This window comes from Mustela nivalis (genome assembly GCF_964662115.1).
Source record: "Mustela nivalis genome assembly, chromosome: 16".
Classification (NCBI taxonomy): Eukaryota; Metazoa; Chordata; class Mammalia; order Carnivora; family Mustelidae; genus Mustela; species Mustela nivalis.
This window is the reverse complement of record NC_139035.1, coordinates 53,888,713-53,903,546: the sequence shown is the minus strand read 5'-3', so window position 1 is coordinate 53,903,546 and position 14,834 is coordinate 53,888,713. Positions and strand designations below refer to the sequence as shown.

General features: G+C 39.9%; 1 protein-coding gene across 1 annotated transcript in view; it reads left to right on the top strand.

Annotated features, from left to right (window-relative positions):
- The window catches only part of USH2A (usherin), a gene marked incomplete at its 5' end in the record, with an annotated part of 618,561 nt that overhangs the window by 526,643 nt on the left and 77,084 nt on the right, over positions 1-14,834 (top strand). The window contains one exon of the mRNA XM_082703057.1: positions 1,414-1,768. Within this exon, the coding sequence (XP_082559183.1) occupies positions 1,414-1,768 (355 nt within the window). The remainder of the gene's footprint in view (positions 1-1,413; positions 1,769-14,834) is intronic.

Below are 14,834 nucleotides of genomic sequence, written 5' to 3'. Positions count from 1 at the left end.
TTAAAGATCTTCTAGAGCAAATTCGTGTGATATAATTTATCATGTTATTTTCATTAATTTGCATGTAGCTTTATCTTCTCGACTCATCCTTGAATTCCTTTAGAGAAAGAATGCGTACTTCTGCTCCTGGTATAAAGTGTGGTGTATATTATAGTTTAAGCATAGAATAACCAGTAAAGGTTTGCTCAGTAAAGGTTTGTTGATGAACACAAGAAAGAACGGCCCTTACTTTGAAGGGTAATGGCTTAATTAAAGAAGAGAAAATTCAGATGAAGAGAAGATGCATGACAGGCAAGATGTGAATTCAAAACATTTTTTAAATATCCTAGAAGCAGATGCAAAATAATATTGTGCAAGGTAAAAGAATTAGAACCATGGGCTTCTCTTCATCATTCTTCTTCCTTCACGATGCTAGCCAGGGTTTTTTTCACACAAAGATCTTGTTGTTCTAGGAGCAGTAAGAGGGTCGCCCTCAATGTGTAAACACTTTTCAGGTCTCTGCATTCGTCATGTTTGCTAGTGTCATATTGACCAATGAGAGTCATACGGCCAAGTTCAGAGTGAGTTTAGGAGACATTAGCAATAGACGTGGGTACAGGGAGACGAAACAATCGGAATACTTACTGCAGTCCAGCTACTACAGAAGGGTACGAATTCCCAATAATGTCAACTTTCAGTAATTCTATATAGTGTGATTTCCAGATGTGCAAAAAATAAAATTGTGCAATATAATTCATGTGCACATGCATACACTTCACATACATATAAACACACAAAGATCCAGAAATATTTTTTTAAATCTATTTATTTATTTGACAGACAGAGATCACAAGTAGGCAGAGAGGCAGGCGGAGAGGGAGAAGGAAGCAGGCTCTCCGCTGAGCAGAGAGCCCGATGTGGGGCTCGATCCCAAGACCCTGAGATCATGACCTGAGCCAAAGGCAGAAGCTTTAACCCACTGAGCCACCCAGGTGCCCCCAGAAATATTTTTTAAATGTCTTAATAGTGCTTACATCTATGCTTCTGATTTTTTTAAGTTTCTAAATAATGTATGTGTTTCTATATACGGCATAGGCAGGTGTTTTTAAGGAAAAATTTCTAAGGCAATACAATAAAATGTAATTATGGATGGTGCTGCACAGTTTGAATGTCTTTATTTCTTCTGTGTTTTCCATGTTTTCTAGGAAATATATACATTCTTTATGATTAGCCAAATATATATTTTAAAAAACGCTCTTAAAAAATGATATTGACTCAGGTCTCTTGTGCCCTCTTCCTTCTGGTCTTCATTATGACACCGGAAAGGAGCAGTTGAATGGATAAATTCTTCTGAAAAGCAATTTCTTCCTCTATGTGCAAACCTTCCTTTGAAGTGTACAGCTGTCCCTGATTGCCTTCCTGGTCTCCTTTCAGACGTCCTGCTGGCATTGAAGACGAGTCCCTTTTGTTTGTCTGGGCAGAAGGAGCCCTTGAATTCACCGATGCTTCGGATACTCTGATGCCTTTCACGCTCTACGAATACCGAGTCAGAGCCCACAACTCCAGGGGGTCGGTGGAGAGTCTGTGGTCATCAGCACGGACCCTGGAAGCCCCACCTCAGTATCTGCCAGCACCTTGGGCACAAGCCACCAGTGCTTATTCGGTTCTGCTGAACTGGACGAAGCCAGACTCTCCCAACGGCATAATCTCCCAATACCATGTGGTCTACCAAGAAAGACCCGATGATCCAACATTGAACGTCTCTACTGTGCATGCTTTCACCGTGACGGTAAGAACTTAGGAAAAGAGAGTAACAGATGCTTGAAGTATCTGGTTAATATGTTGAAATTTATTCTTTATCCAGCTTATCTTTTTTTTTTTTTTTCAGTTAGAACTTAAATACACTAAAATCTTTCACATGTGAAAAAGAGCAGTGTAGTCACAGGGAAGAGATGGAACTGAGTATAAGGGACACTGGAGACCAGTTTCCAGGCCACGATTAATTTGTATTACCTCAAGCAAATAAGCGAACCTCTCTTTGTGTGATCCATTAAATGGGGATACTAAATATGTCTCTGTATCTCTCAGGGGGATGAAACATAGATAAAATTAGACAGATACGGATATAGATGCAGATACAGATTTGGTACAGACACATATATAGATACAGATTCAGAGCAGATATAGATATAGATAGATATGATATGATTGGCTCTTTGAGAAAAAAAGTTAAAATTTCTAGATCTATCTGGATGATATAGATATAGATATAGATACAGATATAGATATAGGTATAGATATCACATGCACCATAACTTATTTTCTTGGGTTGATCATCTCACCCATAAAATAATTTAATTGAGTTCACTAGCATCTTCTGAGAGCTTTCTTTCCACCTGGTATGTGCTGATGTTCTATGGGAAATAGGGAAATAGGATGGTTCTTTTATCGGGGAGCTTTCTTTTTTATCATACAGCAGAGATGAGAATTGAACATGAGAAAAAAGTCAGAGAAGTAGTGCATGATAGGCTATAATATCCACCACATGGTGATTCAGGTCCCAAACTCTGCCCACCACCCACCAAGCCGTAAACCACAATATAGGAGAGAATATCAACTACCAAGAATTAGTCAAAAAATGCTCTGAGAGGTCAGCAGAAAACTCTCAAACTGAAGAGTCTTCATGGAAAAGATGAAACTTGTGGTCTTAGCAGTTAAATACATGCGATTTTTAAGATGTGGCAAAACCTTAAAAATAGACAGAATAAAGCATTTTTCAAAAAGCAGACCCTGCTCCTGTGTTCCCAGTCTAGGCACCCAAATATACCTGAAGGTTATCTTATAGAGTATCAGCTTTATCAAAATATCTAAATAGTACTGAGAAAACATATTGTAATAAAACTCTGAAAGAAACAGTTATAAATGAATAGTTTAAAGTATAGTATCTTCTCCCTCTCCTTATGTTCAATTTTCTTCATATGACTAAAAAATAAGCAGCCTGTGAATTAAAGAGATAGTATTTGTCTTCATTTTATTTAGAATTCAGAACTGATACTTTATTTTTTATGTTATATTTAACTATCTTTCACTTACATCTTCCTAGAGCCTTTACTATAAGCATTAGAAGCAGTGTTCTTAAGTGCAGATCTTTTTTAGTTGATATGTGATCCATGGAGAAATCTATGACTTCATACCACATTGTTGGACTTCGTGTTCTAAACTTCTACCTGAAAGCAACATCCTAAAAATTAAAGTAAAATACTAAAAAGCTCTTGACAGCTTTCTGAATGATACGCTTTAACTTAAATATATTTTTATTAAAGGCACTAAATTGCAATAATTAAACCTCTGATTTTAAAATATGGCTTTTAGAGGCCTGAGCCTAAACATTTAATTTCCTAAAACAATTCTACTGGAATTCTCTTATGGAATACCCTCTACATCATTCTTTCATAGCTAGTTTCATCTCACAACACAAGATTTAAAGTATACAATGAACTCTGTCTTGTATTAAATCTGCCAGGTTCTGTTTTTATCCCTCTGAAAAGTTCCTAAAAGAGAGGAAGGCCTATTGCTCCAAGCTTTAAGCATCTTTAAGCACCTTTATCCATGGGCCCAACACAGCCCCTACCTGGCAGCCCAGTGTTGCTATGCTCTTCCATTTTCCAAAGAGTAATCCTTGCGCAATGCTAAAGAGGATAGCCAGAATGATCAGCAAACAGTACTATTTCCACCCTATTTTACAATGTTTGCATCTGTGTGTGTGTGTTCAGAATAAACCCCCCCCCCCCCGATCTGGATCTCTGGCCCTGAGAATCCTGAGAAAAGATTTCATTAGGGTCGTTAGGAAAAGCCCAATTAGAGCTTGTTAAGCAATCAAGGACATCTCCCATAGACCAGTCGGACCAGTGTTCAGACATTGTGATTAGCAAGCCAGATTTCCAGGGCAGGACACCACTGTGACTCTTTATGGGCTGACATCTTTGAAAGAAAGAATCAGAAAAATAAACTATAGTCTTTGAGCTTCAGACATTCCTACATCCCAAGAGAATGTGTTTGAGCATTAAAAATAATAATAATAATAATAATAAATAAAGATATTTAAAGAAGGGGGTTCTACCATGTAATTCCAATTCCTTACAATCAGAGAAGAATTTTATTTTTAATCCTATCCAAATCCTTCCTCCTGTCACTTAAACCCATCCCTTCCTGTTCAGAAGAGCATGACTTCTTTAAACCAGTGCAATGAACCTTCAGGGTCAAGAACAGATTATTGACAATTCAATCCAATTTGGCAAATGGTCATTGAGCACTATATTCAGTATGCCAATACTCAATACTACAGTCAGCTGTATTGTTGAAGGCTACCACGAGACTGGACCCTTGGGCAGAGCAGAGACTGAAAGGGAAGTTGAGTAATCAAGTCTGAGGCACACTTTATTACTTCTGGGCATTTCAGATTTCTAAGTTTCTTTGCTTCTGGGTTTCTGCTGCTCATGTACTAATGATTCCCTTTCAAATCGCTCTGAGTGTCTTCCTGGCTCTACTTAGTTTTTCTCTAATTCCTATACTAGTTAAACATCTTTACTGTCTTCTTCCCTGTCTGTGCCTGCCCTCCGAAATATTTCAAGCTTTTGTTTCACTGACCACTCTGGCTAGCATTCTCCAGAGCAACGGAACTACATTTTTAATTGGCAAGGCACAGGATCCATCCCCACAATTGAAGGATTACAGTTTAATCCACAGACTTGCAAGAGGTATCACTAAATAGTCTCATTGAGTCTCTTGTTTATTGGTATCCTAGCTCTGCATGAGGGGCCACCAATAAATTGCCCATGATGTAGTGCCATCACTGGCTTGTCCCAACGTCCCCCCAGAGTTGTTTATGGACAGGTGGACGTTGCTGGGAGAGCCACATAAAACAGGTGCAATGGATGCATGAATCCTCTTGATGGTGGCAATGGATGGAGAAATGGCAATGGGGGCCCTCCATGGGGTGGAGAGCATATGTGTTGGCAGGAGCAGCAGCAGCAGCAGTAGAGGCAGCAGGAGAGGAGAAATGGAAAGAGTGTGGGTTTTAATGTATCACCAGCTTCTCTCCCAATCTCATGAAAAGTTTCACATCCCTTGGGTCCCAAGTAGGTTCTTCTAAGGGGAAGAGAGAGACGTTTAGATTCCTAGGGTCTCTTCAGACCAGTACTCCCCACTACTGAAAACAAGATTTAAGTAGAAGTCCTTAAATTCCCTTCCCAATTAGCTCTGTGATGAATTGTGCAGTGTCAAGAGAGAAACTGTATTTAGCCTTGCTTGGCATGCAAAAGTTCCATGGTGGTATTTACAGGGAACACTCCTGGCGAGGTTGGCGATACTGCTGCCACCATTCAGATTTGTTTGCTTTTTCTCACTGGCACCTGCCATCGCACTGGCAGAAATAACTTGGGATTTAAAGGCAAAGGTGGTTTACCTGTTAGTCTGTGCTCTCAGTATACCCCTGCTTATCCCACAGGGCTATGAAACATCAAGCCCAGATCATACATTTGCCCAGTACCCTGAAAGATAGATGGTACTTCACTTTCTGGGTAGAATCAAGCATACGGTGCTGAGGGGGTAAGCAAATTATATGGGTCACTAAAAGTTGGCTTCCAATCTGGAAATAAAATCCAGAATTACAAACTCTACTTCCTAGATTTTAGTTGCCAAACTCCCTTGCCCAAAGTCAAGGAAGACGTATTCAAAATTTTCTCTTGTGGTTGTCTCAGATCTCTTTACCACTAAGTAGATATGTGGAGGGACATGAGATGTTTCCGACTTGCCACATCGTGGAGAGTTTGTGAGTACCTCGTGATTCATTTGTTTTTAATCCTATTTTTATTTGGGTTTAACATAATGTCAACTATTTTTACTCTTTACGTATGTTCTTAATTAATTTTAGCTCTTAAAATTTGATGGCTCTTGGCCTTTTCTCCCCTTATTTATAAGACAGTAGAAATGCACTAGGAGATCTACATATCTATAAGGACTCCTTTGGTGGTGACTATCTTTCCAAAATGAAGAAAGATTTGGTGATAAGAACAATTACTGTACTTTTTATATCAGTTCTATTAGCTGAGATTTTCACATTTTATAATGTAACTATGTTACTCATTCTTTTTATTTTTTTTTAAGATTTTATTTATTTATTTGACAGACAGAGATCACAAGTAGGCAGAGAGGCAGGCAGAGAGAGAGGAGGAAGCAGGCTCCCCACTGAGCAGAGAGCCCGATGTGAGGCTCGATCCCAGGACCCTGGGATCATGACCTGAGCCGAAGGCAGAGGCTTAACCCACTGAGCCACCCAGGTGCCCCTATGTTACTCATTATTTATGTAAGATTACAAAATAGAGAAGGGTAAGTGTCGCAAAAACGATGACCACTTATTGGTGCGATTCATGTTGTTGTATTGTAATGATGTCGGGTCTGACATTAACTTTTCATTCATTAGCCTTGCATTACCTTTATCCCATTTTTCTAATAAGATGGTACCAATCAAAGATCTATATCAGGGATCCGTTTTGCGCTCAGTATTACTCGAGACACAAACCACGTAAGTCTTCGTGAACTTCATATAAGTACTTCTTAGAGAGAGCTTTGTTTTTCTCAAACCACTTTATTCCAACAAGCTTCCTCCAGGACTCCCTTGCTCAATCATCACTAATTTCCAGGACAGGTCCTGTGGTTTTCCAGCCACATTCAGTGACAAGTACCAGCCCGGTTCTGGTAATCAGGATGCATTTCAAGTGTTTAAAAAAAAAAAAAAAACTAGTCTAAAGCCTGACTTGTGTTAAGAGATCTACCATAGAAAAGAAAGGATATTTTTATTTTGTTTATTTTCTTCCCTCCTTTTTAGTTCCCCACTTCTTGTTGATGTCCCCAGGACAGTGGGAGAAAAGAGAAAACTGGACAAAAAGAGCAGAGCCTTAATCATGAATCTAGTTCCTCTCCATCTGCCAGTGCTTCCTGTGAGGTTATATGGAGATCCTGCATGGGGAAACTCCGTGTTTCACATTCCCTGAAGCAGGCAACGCACTCTCTGGCTAGTTTCTGGCACCATTACTGCCCCCAGAGCTTCACCCCACAGCCTCTTTTACATCTGCGGTCTTACCTCCTGAGCAGTCAGCGGATACTAGGTCATATCACACTGAAAAACTCATTCTTTTCTTGACATCCTCCAAGCCTGGGGAAAACTCATTCTACAAAATAAAGGAAGTACCAGATTGTTCAGCCCTATCTTCTGTATTTTACCTCCATGCTAAGAGAGACCCAGCCAGCTTCACAACTTCAGAATTCGTTGAATAAGAAGCAGGAAGCAGCTTCTGTGCTGAGCCATGATCCCCAAATCTTGGGATCACACAGGAATCTAAGAAGATGCTTCTTCACACTCGTGGCTGCATCAGAATTACCCCGAGTCACTTCAGCTCAGTTACAATCTTCACGAAAAGAGTAGATTGTCTATCTCACTTTTCTTGCAGATGCCCTCAATTCCTTCAAGTTGTTCTCTTGGATATCCTCCTGTGTCTTGAGAGAGGGGCATGCTGTATCCGCATTTCTTCTCCCCAAGTAGTAGGGGAATAACCTGGCCAAGTTTCTCTACCAAATTCTCTTCGAGAACCTGGATCTTCTCTTCTCTAAGTTGTCTTATATAGATCTTCAGAGGAAGGTTGGCTGGAAGGTATGAGGTTGATTCTTTCTTTCTGGAAGTTCTGCAGAGGTCTGTCTGGCAGTTCCAGTAGTTACTTATCACTGGTTTTCTCTAAGTTTTACTTATTATTCCCTAATACCTCCTGTTCCATAACTAAAAGGATCCATCATCTTTCTGGTTACTCAAGCCAGATAATCTTTGAGTCCTTCCCTTTCCTCAGTTCCATATCCAGTTTTCACGAAATCCGACTGATTCTACTTCTAAAGTATTTCTTGAATCCTTCTGCTTGCAGACCATGTTAGGTTCTTCACAAAAGTTGTTCCTCCTCAAATCATGATCATGTTCTTAATGTGAAATAGATCCGTCCTCCTCTTTAATCGTCAAATCTGAAATAAATGTTACTTAACTCACAAGGCTATTGCAAGCGCTAAGTAAATTAAGGCATACACAAAGTACTTTAGAAACTCTACATGGCAATGTAAATAGGATGTAAAACTTCAGAAGTCCTCCTATTTGGACTAACAGAAGCTGGAAGAAATGAACAAAAGTAGAAAAAGTAGAAAAAGTTTTGATTTGCATACAAAGCAACAATACTAGTTTGGTCATGAATGAAATACCTTATGTTTTATATATTTTAAGCATTCCTCGCCTTGCAACAAAATTCAGAGCTTGTCAATTTAAGTGCTTCTTGATACCACACATTTCATTTCCAGGTAATGTCCCAAGTATTGGATTGGGCTCTATTTCTTTTCTAAGTTAGCTGGAGCAGGATCATGTTTTTTGTGTCCCTAAGGTTTAGCACTGACCCATTTCCTCTTCTGCCATAACATCTCAGTCTTTCCCCTTTAAGAGTCCTCATCAGGCCGTTACCTCTCTAGATGCAGTTCTGTTTACCCACCGTGATGCTCAGTGGACCCTGCTCATCCGAGATCCTATCAGCAAAACATGAGGTCTCTTGATAACACACAGACAGATAGACACACACACACACATACACACTTCACAAGGCACACAGATTCTACAAACTAACATCAGCCCGCTTTACCTGTGCCAGAGGGCGGGCTATCAGTATATGAGGGGCGGTTGGTGAGGAAGCTACTTGCCCTTTCATTCCAGTATGTTGTTGTTTTGTCTTTAACTGAATTGTAAAGGCAACTAAGAATGCCACAGACCCTTGTTAAATACATATATGAAAATAAAACGAACTTGTCCACACGGTAACAGGCCCGGACCATAAATTCAGGCTATATGCCAGTTAGCAGAGACAGCAAGCTGTAAATGGCAGTGAAGGGCAGAAGTTAATTGAACTACTGTGCTCTTGTCACAAGTGGAAAGTAGCCACTACCTGAGACAAGATGGCTGCCCCCGAAGTACCCTATTACAGCCAAGAGATCATATCCTGAGCTCTGCAAGGGCTTATGGGTGAGGGGGAAATCATACACAGATGACCAATTTTTTTATGGTTCACAGCCGATCAAAGTGAAATTCAGCAGCTGTTCAGGACAAGTGACCACTGTAACGGCTGTAATATAACCTACTAAATAGAGAGGGAATTGCATTAGAGCAAGAGGTTAGCTGTGATTATCGGCAGGTGAGTGCTTTATTGAAGTTGAAAGACCATTAACATTGATAGAGTAATTATTTCAACTTGAAAGTAATTACCTTGATGGGTGATAACTTCTCTAGTGTTCCCAGATTTGATTGGGCCAAACAATTGTGAGCTCCTGAAGCCTAGAAAAATATTACAACAATACTGTGATTTTTAAATTACTGAAACCACTGTTGGAATATTTTAATTATGCCGAACAGTGAAAAGATTTTGCCTTATACCAGCTAGTGACCTCTCATGTAGAGAGAGACATTTGCTTTTTAATCCAAATGCAATGACCCACACCCACCACCTGTGAATACATATGTGATGGGTTTGCAAATGAATCTTTTTATCTCGATATAATTTTTAAGGTGAAACATCTTGTTAGTGCCGTAGCCGGGTGTTAACTAAGCTCGAACTGCTGGCATTGTTGATCATGTCTATGACCCAGGAGGCCCCAGAACAGCAACTATCTTCTGTCTTTGCCACAGAGGGCTTAGGTTTATAATAAATTAAATATTTTGATAATGGCATTTGATAATCAATTAAATATTTTGATAAAGTTGAAAATTATGAATGCCACGTAGTGTGGATCCCAACTTTCAGACTTTATTTAGTCACGTAATTTATTTGTTTGAATAGTTCGCTTGCTCGATGTCATGCAACTCCACTATAAACACACCATTATCAGGGTGTTTTCTGTTTATCCACACTGGGCATCAGCAAACAAAATGAAAATTGAAAATCTGTGCTACTTGCTTCTCTGAAATCTCATGCATGTATGGAAATTATGAGTTATTTGCAAATGAGGACCAAGACACATAAAATCCAATGTGGCGATCAAGACCCAAGAAATATCGTGGGACCCTTCCACGAATCAGGTATTCACATAATTCTCTTTTGAGAACCTATTGTCCCCAGAAGCTACTACAGATACAAAGAAAGAGGAAATACTCTCTTCTCCCTGTGACTCATGGTGTTCTTGAAGCAAATAAGGAACGAGACAAATTATGATATAATTAGCAATTATTTGGTCAGGCTTAGGCGTTTGTACTTGTAAATACTTCCAAGAACCCAGGAGGACCCTTGCTCATACCCCTGATTCCAAACCCAGCGCTCCTCCTGCCGAACCACAGACCCCTGACTGAACAAACACGGCATCATGATTCTTGGTCCTGCTGTCAGAGGAGATGAATGTGACATCACCTTCAAGTTCCTGGATGATTCCTTAGAACTTTCTATCATCTTGGCAGGGTTTGATCAGATGATCAGCCAGTGAAAGAGTGTCTTAACAGCAGCCCTTCCCCGGACTTTTTTTCTAATCAAAATCTGATTCTCATAAGGGCAAAACAGGTTTCCACCTGTTGTCTAAGAGCCACGAAGGAACGTTTTACCAAACAGGCCATAAATTCAGAATATGTGTCCTGGGTTTCCTCCATCTCTCCTTCTCTGCCCTGAATTCCTCTCCGTAGAAAAGTCACTGGGTCTCTTATTTCAGAAGGAATCAGAGCACAGAAATCCCTGCAGAGCCAAAAGAGATTTGCAAACTGAGAAGTGAAATGACTGGTTTGAATTTGGTAAAACAGTAAGGGTTTGAGATAAAGCCACTGGGAAAGTGAGAAGAATTTATGATTTGAATTGTAAATCTTGCCATTAAGCCAACCAAAGAGTGTAGAAATCTGACCAATTTGACATCACATCAGAGTCCGTAGCCCAGCAAGCTCTCCGTGTGTCATATGCAGTTGGGCTAAAGATTGTATTAAGGAGCCCCTCAGGTACTCTGAATTTAAAATAAGTGTAATAACTCATTTTTAAACATTTTATGTGATACTTGGATTATTCAATATTCACATTACAAAATCAGGGAGTTTTAATCCATTCAAAAAGGTGCGTTGTCTACCTCTGAAAGATAATGGCCATATCTAGATAGTAAAATTACAGTATATTTTTAACGGATGTAAATGTTACTTTTTGACAAGGCACAAGTAATGAATTTTATCATATAAGTTCCTATTGGGTGATTATGATACAGAGTTTTATTTTTGCTAAAGCAATTACTAGTGTCATGGCTGGATACCTGTGCCCATTAGTGGCTGGTTCTGTGTTTTTTTTAGGATGGTTATTGATCTCTTGCTGAGCTGAGATTCAGGTTTTATGCCAGATAGCTTGATTAATGGGTTGATTTCTATAAGTGGACTGAATGGGGATAGAAACCAGGGGCAGCCTGCTCTGCCAACCCCAAATCCGTCAAGACGCATAGCTCATTATGAAACAGTTATCAAGGATACATGAAAAATTAATTGGGCTCAGTTTGATTCTGAAAAGAATCGGCTTTCTACTTGGCGGGCCCCCCCACTCTTTCCAGATGTTGTGCACCGTCCCCTGGAGAAACAGCAAAGGGAGATGTATTAATACATTGTATTGATTAGATCAAGACCCCTGACAGTTATTTGTAGAGATACCATCTGGCTGCTGTTCGAATTCCTTCACCAAAAACAGGACGTGACATGTTATTAATCTCAACTCTCTAAGTATAGACAGTTGCCTTTTCTGCTAAACCGCATTTTACCATTCCGTAGGAGACGGAGGCAAACCTGAAGGGTGCAGAAATTAAGGTTATTACACAAATTGAGCCATATGGTCCAAATATTTCAGCAAGAAAATTGCCAGGCAATAAAAATTGCTCCTGCCTTCCTAATGGTGTAAATTACAGTTTAACCATGGCTCTAATGATGTCCTTCTGCCGCGCTTAACTACTGTTACATGAAGGACATTGTTTTAAAAATATAAAAAACAAGTAAATGCCAGCAGCGTGTTTTACAATCTGTTAGTGTGTCATTAAGAACACTGTCAGAATTACATAAACATAATGGCAGGCAACCCAGCATACAAAAGAACTCGTATGGAAATAGAAAGTGTCTTGAAAACTCTTCTTTATCTCTGTAATGTCAAGAGCACGGTCCCCTCTGGAACTTGTCCAGGGAGAAAAGCCCTGTCCGGTGCTTTATTCTAATTCCCACGAGTGTCCCAGCAGCCGGGTTCTCTAAACAAGTCTTGCAAGTCCTAGTGGGCCAACGTACACATCTTGTCCCAGGTGAGGACAAAGCTAACCGGTTCCAGAGGAAATGATAGAAATTGACCTTCTTAAGTAATTCTGTCTTCCTTAATGGTGATGAGTGATATTAAACGTACAATTGGCACGGTATTACCAAAGAAACCAGTCCCGCTATTGGGGGCACAAGACTAAGACGACACTTACTCAGGTTCATCGTATGGTAAAGACCATTAAGATTTGAGAGAGCTTCAGATGGTTTTGGACCCATCAAAAACTCTAGCATTTTAAATACTCTAGCATTTAAAAAATATATCCATGTGGATCATAAAAATATTCATGCTTTACTATTACACCATGGCCTTCAAAGATGTTGAAGAGTCAGAAGAAAAGTTTATCATAATTAGCTGTATAGATATAGGTATAGATATCTATAGATAATTTGAAAGAAAGCTACTTTTAATTCCTGTGGGGAACTTACCTGTTTTTTTCCAGCACTTTTTTCCTTCTGTATTTCCCCTAAGAGAGCAAGTCTAGGGTCTATTTTGCCCTTTAAAGTAAAGAAGAAAAAAAGAAGAAAACAACAGGAAGAAAAACAAAACAAAAACCCTATTTTATATGCACACATTAATATCAGTGAGGACCAGTTGTTCTGTCCTCATGACACAAAGGGCCAGGGTAGGTCATCTGTTGACTGGAGCATTTTCTGCCTGGAAAGCTCTTCCGCCAAGCATCCCCATCGCTGGCTTTCTTCCTTTCTGGTCTGGATTGAAAAGTCACCTTCTGTCACTCTTGGGGAGGCCTTACCTGGCCTACCTATCATTTCACTCCTCTCCTCTGTCCCACACACTTTCTGTCCCTCTCCCCTGCTTTACTTTTCACATTAATGTTTAGCATTATCTAGTCGTATACACTTTTGATCCTTTGTCTTATTTACTATGTGTCTCTCCAATTTGAATCTAAACCCCCTGAGGGCAGGGATCTTGCTTCTTATGCTCCCTGATTCCCAGAACCTAGAACCATGTCACTTTTAGACACCTGTATGATGAATAAATGAATAATGCGTTGATAAAATGTCTAATGAGAAAGAAGTACCTTGCATATTATTTCTTGTTCCCAAACTACAGTCATATTCTAGAATTTTTTTTCTGGTTTCTTGAGAATGCCATATATATTGAGCCTAAGAGGAGATCTCTATGTTCACAGATAAATCACATTGAGGCATAATCATTTATATGTCCCGATTCCAATCTCTCAGCTGTTATTTGCGAGAATTTTCTCCAGAAAGCACATTGCAGCCACATTGCACATACCACCTCATTTCATCTTAATAAGTCCTTAGTAGAGTATGATTATCTACAGGTCATTAGTGAGAAAACAGAAATGTAGAGAAGTTGAGTTACTTGACCACAGTCACACAGCTCATTGCAAAGCTGTGATTCCCTTTCAGGTCTCTCTGCTTCTAAAGTCTGTTCTTTCTTCTTCCTCTTGCTGCTTCTTGAATGATCCACCTCAAGGAAACAAGATATTTTATAGAAAAGCCAAAGATCCCTGAAACCCACAAATGATAGAAACCACGTGAAAGAAATCACATAGCATGGTAGGACTAACTGTCTAATATAAATTTAGGACATGACTTATGAAAGATTCAGAGAATTAAAGTGTCACTTGGATGGAAAATTTCAGGAAAGACCTGGGAGAGGTCTTTGTCTTCAGTCGTGGGTAGAATTGGAACAGAACGAGGGAAGTGGAGCAGACATTTTCTCAGGGAAGAAGCCTGGCTTTAAACATCCGATGGTGAGTCTCTTTGTTGGGAGGTAGAGAAGGGGACATTCTTCTAGTCTGTCTCCATTTATTGGGGTGACATTAAAGCAGCTTCATTCAAAATAATCTCATCAGAGGCCTAGCAAAGCTGTGGAGTGAGGTGGTCAGGAGCATAGGTCTGGGGGCAGGCAAACACGAACTGGAGGTGGCTTGGCACCATCCTACCATGACCTTGGAGAGACTAAGCCCAGCCACGCCTCCATCAGATACAGCACCACACAGAGCAGCAGGAACAGAGTAGATAACTCAGGAAATGCTGATTATTATGATCTGAAACTGGTGGACGGAGAGAGAATCAGTTTGTCAAGGTGTCATTGTGCCAATGTGTTCACAGGGTCCTGTCTGAAGAGACAATTATTTTTTATTTTTTAAGAAAAATATTTTTCTCCTTTTTTTCATTTACTCTTCATTCCCTAACAAGTCTTCCCCAGATCACATGCTACTTACCAAGTCATCTTAGCCACAGAGTGCGGTCTTAAGGCAGCTGGCCCAAGAGTCCAGAAGCTGGAGAGGGAGAAGGAAAGGCAAACTCTTGGTTGGAAAAATTAGAAGTGACTTCTCCAAAGCTCAATTTGGGAAATGACACTCATTTAAAATATTACCTAAAGTCCAGTGTTCGGGTGGTGCCTCAAGTGCTGGGTCACAACTCAAACCTCATCAGGTAGACCAGTGACCTCATCATTGGCTTTGTGGCACTGCCTGGGGCCACC